General features: G+C 43.8%; 1 protein-coding gene across 1 annotated transcript; it reads left to right on the top strand.

Annotated features, from left to right (window-relative positions):
* The first annotated feature begins 9825 nt into the window (after positions 1-9825).
* On the top strand, positions 9826-11360 carry LOC311010568 (uncharacterized protein). The gene is made up of 5 exons (XM_084005114.1): positions 9826-10010; positions 10307-10400; positions 10513-10600; positions 10710-10874; positions 10973-11360. Exons 1-5 carry the CDS (start codon positions 9977-9979, stop codon positions 11267-11269), a joined length of 678 nt encoding a protein of 225 aa, XP_083861240.1. The 5' UTR covers positions 9826-9976; the 3' UTR covers positions 11270-11360.
* Positions 11361-13344: the final 1984 nt, after the last annotated feature.

Raw genomic sequence — 13344 nt, 5'->3', positions numbered from 1 at the left:
TCATTTTGAAATATTGAATCAGCGCTGTCACCGCAGGAGGAGGAGACGGCCCAAATGCATGTAATACAGTATACAATAAATACCTTCCATTAGATCACTGTAGAACACAGCGGGAATAACTAAATATTCTCCTTATTTATGTGCATATATCATCAACACACATACTTACAGCCATTAAGCCATCGTATAATTGTTACACTTATCCTCGTTTTTAAACCACCAGAGCGCAGAGGAAATGCGCTATAATGAGTGCCACGCTCGTGCGCGCTCAGTCGTGGAGCGTGGAGAGCGCAACTTTACCAAAATTCAGGAGGCAGACTCCACCCGGCAAAGGTGGTAGAGTCCCCAGCATGATGACCCCGAGCCACGGCCCCCTGCCCGACTGGAGGGGTATCAACAGGGCGCAAGAATCCGTGAGGATGTTATGCGTTTGTAATATAAGGAAGACAACAATCAATGTTCATTGTAAACGTATTATTTTATTAATCACAGTGCGCGTTTGCCGTAGCTCATCTGCAACGTTGTTGATGGCGGTGATTGTGTCTCGCTGAAGTTGCAGGACGGCATCAGTGTGCACCCGACCGCTTGATGTGCCATTCGTCCGGGGTGCGCTGCTGCTTTGCGCCGGACCCGGACGCTGTGCCGAGGGCCCGTCACCTTCACCCTCCTCTACGCCACCCTCCTCACATCACCCTCCTCTACGCCCAACGCTGCAGACTCTGGAAGGACAGAAACGATTTAACGTTTTGTTTTATATACAATAAAAGTTTAAAATCTGTTCACCCTTATCCCTCTGGTCTCAGTCGCGTCTGTGTCTCCCTCCTTTTCAGACACAATCCCCGTCAAAGTCACATCAAAATCAAACTTCCTCAAATACTCTAGCAATACATTAAATCCATGTTAGGAGCGGAAAGATGTCATTTACATTTACATTTACATTTAGGTCATTGAGCAGACGCTTTTGTCCAAAGCGACTTACAATAAGTACATTTGTCAAAAGAAGGAAACAAAGAAACCACGCCGTATCATTGCCGATGCAGTAAGAGCTAAAAATAGAACAAGTGTTAGGTCCTCATCTGAGTAAAGTAGTACTTCAAGAGTAACAGTGGGGGGGGGGGGGGGGGGGGGGGGGTGTCGAGGGAGGGTGTTAGTGGGTCATGCTATGTAGAGTCGAGGTGAAGTCTGAACAGGTGAGTCTTGAGCCTTTTTCGGAAGATGGCAAATGACTCTGCTGTCCTGACATTGGTCGGGAGTTCGTTCCACCACTGAGGCGCCAGTGGTGGCGCCATTTACCTTCAGATCACCGTCCGCTCCGTCCCACTGACGCCGTTGACTGCAGCAGCAATGTGTTGCCACTCGCACTGCGTCTTTTTATTCGTGATCCCGCTGCTGTGGCCACTAAATTAAATTATTGTCCGGGCCTCCACCTCCCCAACAAGTGTCTCTTTCTCCGTTTCTGAAAAGTTACGTTTCTTCGCTTTTTCCTGACCTGTCGCCGTGATTCACCACACGGAAACGATTGCATGCCGGCTCATTAACATAGTAAAATGTGGGCGTGTACAGGGCGGGACTCAGGTACGCACACTTGTAGGTGATCCTGTGATTTGTAAAGGAAACATTGCGTACAGCTTGCGTGCGCACAGTTTTATAAATCAGATTTTTTTTTGGCGCACGCAAACTTTGGCTTTTTGGCGTACGTACACTTTTAGTTAGGATCCTACGCACAGTTTTATAAATGAGGGCCCTGGTGTATCGTGAGAACAGAAGCGGTCCTAGTACTGAGCCTTGAGGGACACCCGTTTCCAGAAAACAGGGTTTGGACATAGAGCCATTCCATGTGACCTGAAAGGTCAGATTTGTCAGGTATGATGTTGTTACTGGTCCCAAGATTGGTACCACAGTAGCAAATACAGATCTGTAAAACATATAAATTTCAGCAGCAATAACGACACATGGCGTTCATTGTGTCATCAAGATCGGATCTGTATTTAAATTCACATTAAAATATTCACATAGCACATTCCTTTAAGTTTCAGTCTCTGTTTCAGTCCTTCATGACTGTATATTTAGTGCAACATATGTCCATCAATCATAATACTCTATCATATCTCACAAATGCATTCACAATGTTCAATACACATACTCACTGAAAAGTGAATCATGGCACTATAATGATATAGCGCAAGTTACAGCGGTTCTTAAATGTATTTATCGCAGCAACATCTAATCTGATGTGGACATAACCACATTAAACTAAACTTACACTCAAAGATAAATGCAAAACACTTTACATGTAACCAAATGAATTTCACATTAGTATCTTACATTTTTTAGCTGTACATTTTATATCAACATTTTGTAAACAAATAAACCCTGTAGCATTTAACTGCCCTTTATATGAACTACTTGGCAACAATTCTTCTTCACCTGCAACCCGTTATACTTCTTCACCTGCAACCCGTTACATGTGTCAGAGCCAAAATAAATCTTTGTTTAAAATAACAAAAAGTAGCGAACTGTCTGCCAAGACCGTACATTGGGCGAAATAACCCACACACCTGCGACGTGTGCCTGCTACCTTACGCAGAGGCAAAATTTGAAATTGCACATAAATACTCAAAATCGATACATAATACAACACATGCCCACATGTAGTTAAGCTTTACGTAGGTTTTGCAGTGATAATTGCAGTAACTACTAACCTGTAAAACAGATACATTTCAGCAGCAATAACCACACGTTGTGTTGCGTAGCCGTAAGTTCCTGCTCTTGTGACAAAGGTTCCACCTGAGTGCTGCTTACATTTACCAGGTTTCCTCATGATATATATGAAAATACAATGTGGCAATCACATTTTATTTTTAGGAATAATATTAAATCCTTGGAAATTACATCAATATCAATATCAACAAAATAAATAACTTTTTCTGTCTCCAATCAATAAACACAAAAGTGGTTGCACTATTTTTGGGTGCACCACAATGTCAACCAGGTTACAGCTGTTGGTTCGCAGAGATTCGGACAGCCAGGGAGGGGAGTCAGCAGCGGCACCAGAAAATTATTATTGGGGGGGCAATGAGGGGGTCTGATGTTTATAGGAGGTGCTAGTGAATTCTGACACCAACAAATAATACTATAATAGATGTACTTTTCCCGTGGCCGTGCTGATACACTACATATTGTCGAATGCATGTTACTAAACGTTTATCATAAAACAAACACAAGCATATTTAACTACTTTTAATGAAATGAAGTGCCAAACAACAAGCACAAAAAACAATACAAATCCACCACAGAGAACATCTGTGGATTTACAAGAGTGTAACTGAGAATTGTAGCACAGTGTATAGTTGTATACAGTATACTCTTACAACTGTCTCTTAACTCACTAAATATGTTTCCTCTCTCCTGTTCTCCTCTCCTTCACTCTCCAATCCTGTCTTCCTCCTCTTCCTCTCCTCTAAACTCCTCTTCCTCACTCTCCACTCCTGTCTTCCTCTCCTCTAAACTCCTCCTCATTCACTCTCAACTCCTGTCTTCCTCTCCTCTAAACTCCTCCTCACTCACTCTCACCTCCTGTCTTCCTCTCCTCTTCCTCCCTTCTTCTCCTCCTAACTCACTCAACTCCTGTCTTCCTCTCCTCTTCCTCCCTTCTTCTCCTCCTCATTCACTCCCCACTCCTGTCTTCCTCTCCTCTTCCTCCCTTCTTGTCCTCTAAACTCTGCTTCACTCGCTCTCCAATGCTGTCTTTCTCTCTTCTCCTCTCCCCTCCTCCTCCTTTCTCTGTTCTCCTCACCTACTACCGCCCCTTCGTCATCCTCGCTTTCATCCTCATCCTTCAAGTCCGTCAACACTCTGTCCTGCGTCCGTAAATTACCACCACCATCGTCCAACTCTTATTCGCTTTTTGGCTATCACAAATCGGTCCATTTCGCTCTGTTGACACAATCGCTAACTAGCCGCTATGCATCAACCACCGCTAACGTGAACGTAAAATTCAGCCTGCCGTCTCCCTTCTTCTCCTCCTCATTCACTCTCAACTCCTGTCTTCCTCTCCTCTTCCTCCCTTCTTCTCCTCCTCACTCACTCCCCACTCCTGTCTTCCTCTCCTCTAAACTCCTCCTCATTCACTCTCAACTCCTGTCTTCCTCTCCTCTAAACTCCTCCTCATTCACTCTCAACTCCTGTCTTCCTCTCCTCTAAACTCCTCCTCACTCACTCTCAACTCCTGTCTTCCTCTCCTCTTCCTCCCTTCTTCTCCTCCTCACTCACTCTCAACTCCTGTCTTCCTCTCTTCTTCCTCCCTTCTTCTCCTCCTCACTCACTCCCCACTCCTGTCTTCCTCTCCTCTAAACTCCTCCTCATTCACTCTCCACTCCTGTCTTCCTCCCTTCTTGTCCTCTAAACTCTGCTTCACTTGCTCTCCAATGCTGTCTTTCTCTGTTCTCCTCACCTACTACCGCCCCTTCATCATCCTTGCTTTCATCCTCATCCTTCAAGTCTGTCAACACTCTGTCCTGCATCCGTAAATTACCACCACCATCGTCCAACTCTTATTCGCTTTTTGGCTATCACAAATCGGTCCATTTCGCTCTGTTGACACAATCGCTAACTAGCCGCTATGCATCAACCACCGTTAACGTGAACGTCAAATTCAGCCTGCCGTCTGCGTGCAAACCAGCCAATCAAATCGCACGACACAGGAAAAAAAAAAACCAATCACCATAGGAACGTTATAAACAATATTTCTTCAGATGATTGATTGTTAATGTCTCAGTGTCTTAATTTGTTCTATATTTGTTATAGTTTTTAATCCATAAATAGTTCGAGGGGAGGGGGGGCAAAAGGGGGGGGGGGGGCAGCCTTTGACAGGAGGGTCTTGAGACCCTGCTTGCCCCTCCCCCCGCGCCGTCACTGGAGTGGAGGGAGATGATCGCGCTGGTCATGAGGTGAGGGGACAGAGAGAGTCCAAAAAAGAGGAGAGTGAGGACATCAGAATCAAGGAGGCTTCCTCAATAGGCATTAGGGACAATTGTTCTGTGGATGGTAGTGAGCAAAGAACAGTTGAGAGAGCGAGAAGGAGAGAGGGATTTCAGGTTGCGTTGGGTGGTGACAGTTCAAGGTGTAGAGGGGAAGGACGTGGTGGACTTCATGGGAAGAGAGAAAGTGACAAAGTGGTGGTCTAACACAGTGAGCGGGGTCACAGGAGTGCCAAGGTGTCACAGGATCTTGTGAAGACAAGGTCAAGTTGTTTCCCGGCCCGGTGGATGGTTGGAGAGGGGGAGAGTGTGAGGTCAAATGTGTAAAAGAAGGTTAATGAATTTAGATGAGTGCAGCTCTCCTGGGTGCATGTTGAAGTCACGGAGCACGACAAGTGGTGTACCATCTAAGGGGAGCAGCTTAGGAGGGCATCCATCTCATGTAATCATTATTTGGGGCTTGTGGAGTGCTAGAAACCCACCCTCCAGCTAAGTGGTCCCGCCCACAGAATAGTTGAATCCACCTTGTCTGCCATTGTCATTTCTATCACATCTATGCCGAACAGAGTCAAACACACTACTTCCTCTGTTGGCAGCAATACTCAACACAAACGCCTGCATATCCTTCCATCATTAGAAGACCTCAAAACCCAGTGGATTCCCTTAAATTCTGATGAAAATTGCACACGTCTTGTGGATAGAGTTAACAAACCATGACTTTACACTTTTTACCAATCTTTGTCATTATGTCGTTACTTTGGCATACTTCCAATCCATTTATTGCAATTAAATCACAACAAAGTTGTTGAATGTCTGCTCATATTGCTGAAGTTAACCAGGTGATATGCGTTATCCAGAGTGAATACAGCTTAATCAAATTCACTGCAAACCTCTGAACTATGTTATGAACTGAGACCGGATGCCGTTGAGTAGCCAGTGTAGCTGAGACTTCCACACCAAAGCATGTACAAAGCAGCAATCGTGGTTATTTCTGCCACGAATGATGAAACATTGTCGGTGAATACATGTAGGTAAGCACCCTCCTACTCTCCGCGTGTCCAGCCCGAGTGTCGCAAATTAACATAAGTGATGCGGATGAATACAACTGATCCTGCAACCAAACTTGCATGAGTAAGTTCACACCAAACGCTTTGTGTGAATGTGCTTTGAATGTACGTCATCACGGGCAAATGTTGTCCTGAAGGCACCGACTCTATTGGTAAATACCACAGATGCAGTTTTGAGTACTTTGCCAGGCGTTTATTTGTCTGTCATATTTTTGGCCGCAGTTGTATGGTAATTTGGAATGGGAGGATATAGTTTTTTTTTAATCTAACAATAATTGATCATAATGAATTTTTATTATTGGGATATCATAACAAGTGATTTGAAAAAAAATTCTAGTTCACTATTATAATAGAAAAGAACAACAACAACAACATGATACAAAAATGTGTTTTAATGTTTTCATCCTTATTTAATGCTGGGAGGCCATATTATTCATGAGCATCTAATTTATGATGATTTGGATGTTCAATAAGAAAATGTTGTGTCCCATCTGTTATGCAATACAGTATTTGTTTCCTAACTGACTGTTTAGTGATTCCAGTGTGTTTTGGTGCACATTTATGGACATTTTGATGATTATTGGGTAATATTATTAATACATTTTGGCCAGGATAATTGTGATATGAACTATTCATATCGTGATATGAACAATTCATATCATAACAGTGGAGTCATGGCACATTTTTCAGATGTCTAGTTGAGATCAAAAGAAACTTTGAGTTTGAAGATGGCCATGGTCCAAGAAAGGTCACTTCCCGTCGGAAGATGGTATGTAGTTATGTTTAATTTGTTTTAAACCCTACATCCTGGAGGTATTGATGGCAGAATAGGTGCTGAAGTTAGAAGTCCGGCTTTTCTTCTTCTGTGGTCTCTGTGATGCCTGCTGGATTTCTAGTGCAGCATAACACACATCTTCATCCTAAAATTTGACATTTGAGAAAATCGTGATTGTGTTTTGATTTATTGCCATGTTTCAATGTATTTTACTGTTACACCTACCTGATGTGGTCTTGTTTGAGGTCTTTGCTGATCAGCTTGAGTTTCTTTTGCTGCAGAAATCAATACGTCACTACATCAGAGAGGTCACATTAACCAAATACTTTCCCTCTTTGACTAAAATGTATTTTCTTTACAATGACGGAAACATTTTGACAGAGTACAACCAGTGGCGTTTTCTTGCAGAGGCCAAGGGAAGCCAGGCTTCCTCAGTTTTTTCAGAATAAAACCATCATTTAATAAAATCACTTTTTTAACAGTTTGGGCCCTAGTTTCGTGGCGCAGCGCAGGGCGGCGCAGGGTGGCGGAGCCGGTGTAATGCAAGTTTCGACCCGCGCAGTGTTGCGCACGGTCAGTTTGGCAGTTTGGTGGATCGCCTGCGCCAAGATGGGTGTGGCGGCGCAGCAGGGGGAGGCGTCACAGATTCAGCTTGGCGTAGCGGAAGTTTCATGGCAAAAAGCCTCGCCGAGACTTCGCCGAAAGCCCGCCAGCTCCAACCTAGTCTACTCTTGGCGTAAGGCGCAAGGCGCAAACAAAGTCCATTCGTTCAAGGCGAATTACAGCTGGCGGTGTGGCAGTTTGGCTCACGGTGTGCAGTGCGTACACATCACCAAGTCATCACAGGCAGGTTTCCACAGTTCCAGGCACATTTAAATGCAATAAATAATCACAACAAACATTATTTAATGCAACTAATTGAATCAACATGTGAATTTATATCTATATAGATTGTCCCATCACATCTGACGTCAGATCAAAGGCAGATGGCACGCGTAACGGAAACTCAGCCTCTCAGACCAAAACATCTCCCTCTCTCTCTCTCCTGTTTTTTATAATATCGGCATTGTTATTATTATGATACGCACAAACAGCACGTGATGCGCGTGGTGGGAGTGCCGGCGCTGCTTCTGTCATCGGGTTGTCAAGTGACAAAACTTGCACTGCACCTCCCCTAACGCATTAAAGGTGAGGAGAGGAGCTCATTTGAATGGTGAAGATCTGAATCGGCTGTGTTAATCCCAGTCCACTCCACGCCTCGTCTCCTCCTCGTCTCCCACTCACGCCTTCTTCTCCTCCCTCTTTCCCACTTGCGCTGGTGGGAGTGACGGGAGGAGTGCCTGCACACTCGTTGGCATCAGGCCAATAAAATCACAATATGTTATCGTCAACGTCAATGAATGAAGTAACGGAAGATTTGTTGCTTTGTGTTCATCTCTTGATAAGCTAGCTAATTTTTTAAGCACGATTATGGAGGGTGGAGATTTGGAGTATTTAGTAAAAAATTATTTTACTAAACTGCCTCTACAACAGCAACTCCGGATTAAATCTGACAACCGGCCAACACCTAAACTAGAGCTCCGTACGGAAAGGAAGAAAGGTTTTCGGACCTTTAATGAGGAGAATTACGTCGGCACTGAGTGGCTAGCTGGAAGCGAGTGTGTGTGTGTGTGTGTGTGTGTGTGTGTGTGTGTGTGTGTGTGTGTGAGAGAGAGAGAGAGAGTGAGAGAGAGAGAGTCGGTGCTCAGCGTGTGTAAATCCTGGTAAAATGATGCTGGTCGCTCTAATAGTTAATCCGACCACGGGAACTAGTAACATATAAACTGCAACATCCGTTTTTCTGCTCCCACCCCGTAAAACATACACAGCTTAGAGGTTGCGCCCCACGCCACGCCACTGACTACAACTCTGAAATAAATAATTGCAAACCTAACCAATTTCCCACCTGACCTTTTTTTTTTGACAATGACAGAAACATTTTGACAAACTCTGAGGTTGTGCAAAGGCAGTTAGGCAATTTTTAAACCTAATGTACACGTCAGGCTCGGTCATCTCTGAAACTAGCATGTTGGCTTATTCTGCACTTTCACTGTTAAATCAACTAAAGGCACACTGTTTGAGAAATGTGACTATGACATCCAGCTAATGTTGTTGCATCATTGCCGTACCTCTCCTGGATGGCACCACAGTTCATACACTGAGAATCTCTTTCTATTGTTTTGTATGCAACCTACTGATTTTAAGTTACTGCCTAGTGCCTAAGAGTTACAAGTGTTGCACATCGTCAAATAATGGTCATATGCTTCATAATCACTTCAGCAGTTTGAATATTTTAAAGTCAAGTTGCAGCGCAATGTTTCAATGGTGCATACATGTTAGGGATCGCCCTTTTCGCTCATATGTTGGCGACTAGCTCACACAGCATGGTTCCAGTATATTATCAAGTCCCAGGAAGCAATGCTTTTGAGCGTCTCTACAGCCTCAGTTATATTTTGGGCAGGTGGAGAATGTGATGGTGATTTGACCACAAATGTCTCCTCCAGTGCAGTTTGATTGGCCTCAGACGTATCTGCTCGTAGAGTTTCTGGGTCTGGTTAAATGGTTTGGGAGATTTGTGATATTTCCACAACATTTTGCCTCTAGTTTACACATCCTGCATATGGATTTGCTTTTTTCCATCTCTCCTTTGTACTTTTTAAACCTAAAATTCTGCAGATGTCTGACGCGAAGGGGGGGGTTTAGCTCAGGAGGTAGAGCGTTGGACCGGCAACCGGAAGATTGCGAACCGGAAGATTGCCGTTTCGATCCCCGGCCCCTCCTAGCTGAGTGCCTGGTGTCCCTGAGCAAGACACCTCACCACCTCACCTGGCTGTCGCTGGTTGACTCCGCCTTCGGTGTGTGAATGTATATAAATGAGGCCATTTACATGAAGGCCACTTAGACTAAGGGCCAATCTCAATTCTCTTTTTTACCCCTTCCCCTTCCCCCTTCCCCTTGGTTTTGCGCGTGCCCGTGAGACGAAGGGCTATCTCAATTCTCATTTTGATCGAGGGGTAGGGTATCGGGCAAGGGGTAGATACCCCTTAAAACCAAGTAAGATCGGGAGCTTACTTTAAACCAAGGGGTACCCACAATACACTGCGCAACCGGCAACAATGGCGGCCAGATCTTCCCGAGAGTCCCATAAATGTAAGTATTTTCGGCTGAAATAATTGATTTAAAGTTTACGACAGTCTTGTTTTGTGCTCTAAATAGTCCTGTACATATATACTTGCAACCATATTCTTTAATTGAAACTTTTTTGAAAATCGCGAGTTTTCTAAGCTAACGTTACATTGCTGAGTGCACAACAATCCTGCATTTCTCTGACTAGCAATGAACTCCATGCATGTCTAGTTTAATTAGCAGCAAATTCCGTTTGATATCAGTGTAGACAACTAAAGACATCGATACGTGCTTTACATATATTGTCCTTTATCACACAGGGACGCCGGAGGAAACACGGCAGCTGATACGCTTTCGGCACGAAAACGAGCAGAAATTTCTGAAGTCGAAATACGCTGCAAAGCAAATGTGGGAGTGAGTCATGCGTTCAATGTTGTAGCCATTCATATTTGTATTGTTGTTATTGTAATAATGTGTAATTCATTCCTGTTCATGCACCTGTACATTGTTGTTGGTTATGCTACAGGACACTGATTACAGAAATGGGGTTGGAGGGAAGGGTCACTGGCCAACAGGCCTCAAAGAAGTGGGAGAACTTGAAACAAAAATACAAAGTATGTGACATTCCATTAAAGAAAAAAACCTTACATCGTCAATGCAGGGCAATGAATGCATAATGTATTTGTTAATTTTTACTTTTGTGTGTGCTGTGTGTCCTTCCAGGAGCTAAGAACTCCTAAAACAGGGTCAGGAACAGACAGGGGGGAAGTGACCGCTGCGACCTGGCAGTATTATGAGGAGATGCATGAGGTGTTGGGTGACAGGCCCTCAGTCGACCCTCCTGTGGTGGTGGCCTCCTTTTATGAGGATCCCACACCAATCCTCATGGTATGTAATGCAGTATAATATATATATATATATATATATATAGCAACATTATAGCAACAGAATTTGTGGATTGTAATCAAGATATCTTGTTCCGTTAGGAGATTGTTGAGCCCTCAACTGCTGCCAGCACCTCTGCACCTCAGACCTCTACCTCCTCACCTCAGTCCTCTTCCTCCTCACCTCAGTCTCGACCCTCTACCTCTGCAGCCATGTCTCACCCCTCTACCTCTGCCATGGATGGCCCCCCACCTCCCCCACCCAAGAGAAAGAGGAACAACCCTGTCCTTGATTACCTCACTGAGGAGTCACATAAAGAGCAGAGGCGCCATGAGGAGAGTGAGGCCAAAACCGAGAGGTTCTTGAACCTCTTTGAAAAAATGGTAGATAAGCTGTAGTTTTGTTTTTTGTTTTATGTTTGCTATTTGCACATTCTCAGTTTTATACATTTCAGTGCCTTGTTTTTTATACTTTTCAGTGCCTTTTTAATATTTGTGTAATTTAAGTTATTTTTGTAATGGTTCTTTGTTATAATATATTTTTTATATAATGCGTTTGCCCGTTGTGTTAATTTTATTGGGCAATAAAGAGATGTTGGTTAACAAAGACATTGTTTCTGAACATCAATGAAATTCAAAACTGTAATAACTGAAAAAGATACAAAACACCATGCAGTGTGTAAAAAATATTTATTGCAAACAGACAGTACTAAAAGTAGTATGCAGATTAGAACATCTGCATTCATATCCACCACCACCATCAAAAAGAACATAAGAAATACAACATATTTGTACGACGATGTATGATGACGTAACCGTAACGAGTGTTGTCTCAATTCATAGGGGTATGTTGTTACCCCTAGCCCTCAACACTCTGTTTCAAGGGCCAAGACGTAGGGCAAGGGGAAGGGGAAGGGGGAAGGGGTAAAAAAGAGAATTGAGATTGGCCGTAAGTGTATGTTTATTGTTATTAAAACCCTTTTGAACCCCTTTTCATTAATGTTAATCATGTATAAGAATGATGTCAACTTCTTCTCTGCAAATAATTCACAATTCCTTAAACTGTTTGTACTCATCTGCTAATAGTTATTAATTATTGGCATTTGAGTACAAACTCTTTTATACTATACTTTTCCCTCATTCTAGGGTGGTGCCCAGTTTTGTATTCATTATATTAATAATAATATTAAATAAATTTAGTTGATTATAAGATAAGATAGTCCTTTATTCGTCCCGCAGTGGCATTTCTGACATCATCACGTTAACAAGAGATATACAGTACTTACCTTTTTTCATGCAGAGGTGATATACCAGAAGAGAGGAGACGAGAGAGGAAAGAACAGCTAAAGCTGGACACAGAGTACAGCAGAATCCAACATGCACCACTGTCTGGTGGAGTCTCATGGTGAGGCTCACTGGAGTCTGAATCAGAAAACAAAGGTGTTTCAATCAGCTTCATTAAACTCTGGTCCCACCAAAATGCCAAATTTAAAACATGCTGTGTAAGCTGCGAATGTCATTGACATTCGACACATTGTTCTGCCAAGACCCATGCTTGGTGTTGACCTTGTCTGTTTGGTGGACATTTTTCAACTTTGGCCCTATTTTAGAATTAGCTTGAGAGAAATATCTATATTATGTCTTTGGTTTATCACCTTTTCATATCTTTCAAGAATAAAGTAAAATGTGCAGCGTTTAGCTTTGTTTAAACCTCAGATTTGAAAAGTAAAATGATTAGTGCTGTCAATCGATTAAAAGAAAAAAACGAATTAATCACACAATTTGCCGTAATCAATCGCTTTCTTTCTTCTTAACGGGGCGTACCTACCAAACGCGATGAACGCGAGTCAATCGCGCGACAAATGAAATCGCGTCGCGCTAGACGCTCCAGTTTTGACGCCGGTCCAATATGCCAAAAAAACGCCTCATCGCGTCGCGCGACGAGCCCGCCCAAACAACAACATTTCTTCCGCCATTTCATTCTCTCGTCGATCATGGCTGAGATAACCACCATCGCTGCACTGTATCTACTCTGGAGAAGTTCCCAGCTTCGTCTGCGGGCTAGGCGCCGACGTCGGTTCTGGGTGCATGCTACCCTACGGAGGCGGCGTGAGCTCGGCGAGTTCCACCGTCTCCTGCTCCATCTTCTTCACTGGAGCGGCAAGCCGGCAAAAAGCGAGGGAACACCAGGACGTCCGTACGTCAGCACGTCGGTGACGATCTCAACGCTGATAGGCTGTCGCGGCGCGTCTTCACGCGAATTCGCCGCAAAAGTTCAATTATTTCAACTCGAGCGATGGCGCGATGGAGCGATGAAGCGATTTTTCGCGTCCATCGCGCCATCGCGTCCATCGTGTCGCCCGGCGCGATGAAGCGTCTAATCGCGTCTTTGCATTGACTTTACATGTAATCTTGTCGCGCGATGAAGTTTTATCGCGTTTGGTGGGTACGCCCTGTAAGAATAAAGTATGTTA

The sequence above is a fragment of the Eutrigla gurnardus genome (assembly GCF_963514095.1).
Source record: "Eutrigla gurnardus genome assembly, chromosome: 3".
In the NCBI taxonomy this organism is placed as follows: Eukaryota; Metazoa; Chordata; class Actinopteri; order Perciformes; family Triglidae; genus Eutrigla; species Eutrigla gurnardus.
This window is presented reverse-complemented; position numbering and strand designations above follow the sequence as displayed.

Bases quoted from the DNA above. Each gene is read 5' to 3' on its own strand.
- LOC311010568 (XM_084005114.1), top strand. From the start codon at position 9,977: ATGGCGGCCAGATCTTCCCGAGAGTCCCATAAAT. The intron at 10,011-10,306 runs GTAAGTATTTTC...TTTATCACACAG, and splicing joins TTCCCGAGAGTCCCATAAAT to GGACGCCGGAGGAAACACGG. The intron at 10,401-10,512 runs GTGAGTCATGCG...GTTATGCTACAG, and splicing joins GCTGCAAAGCAAATGTGGGA to GACACTGATTACAGAAATGG.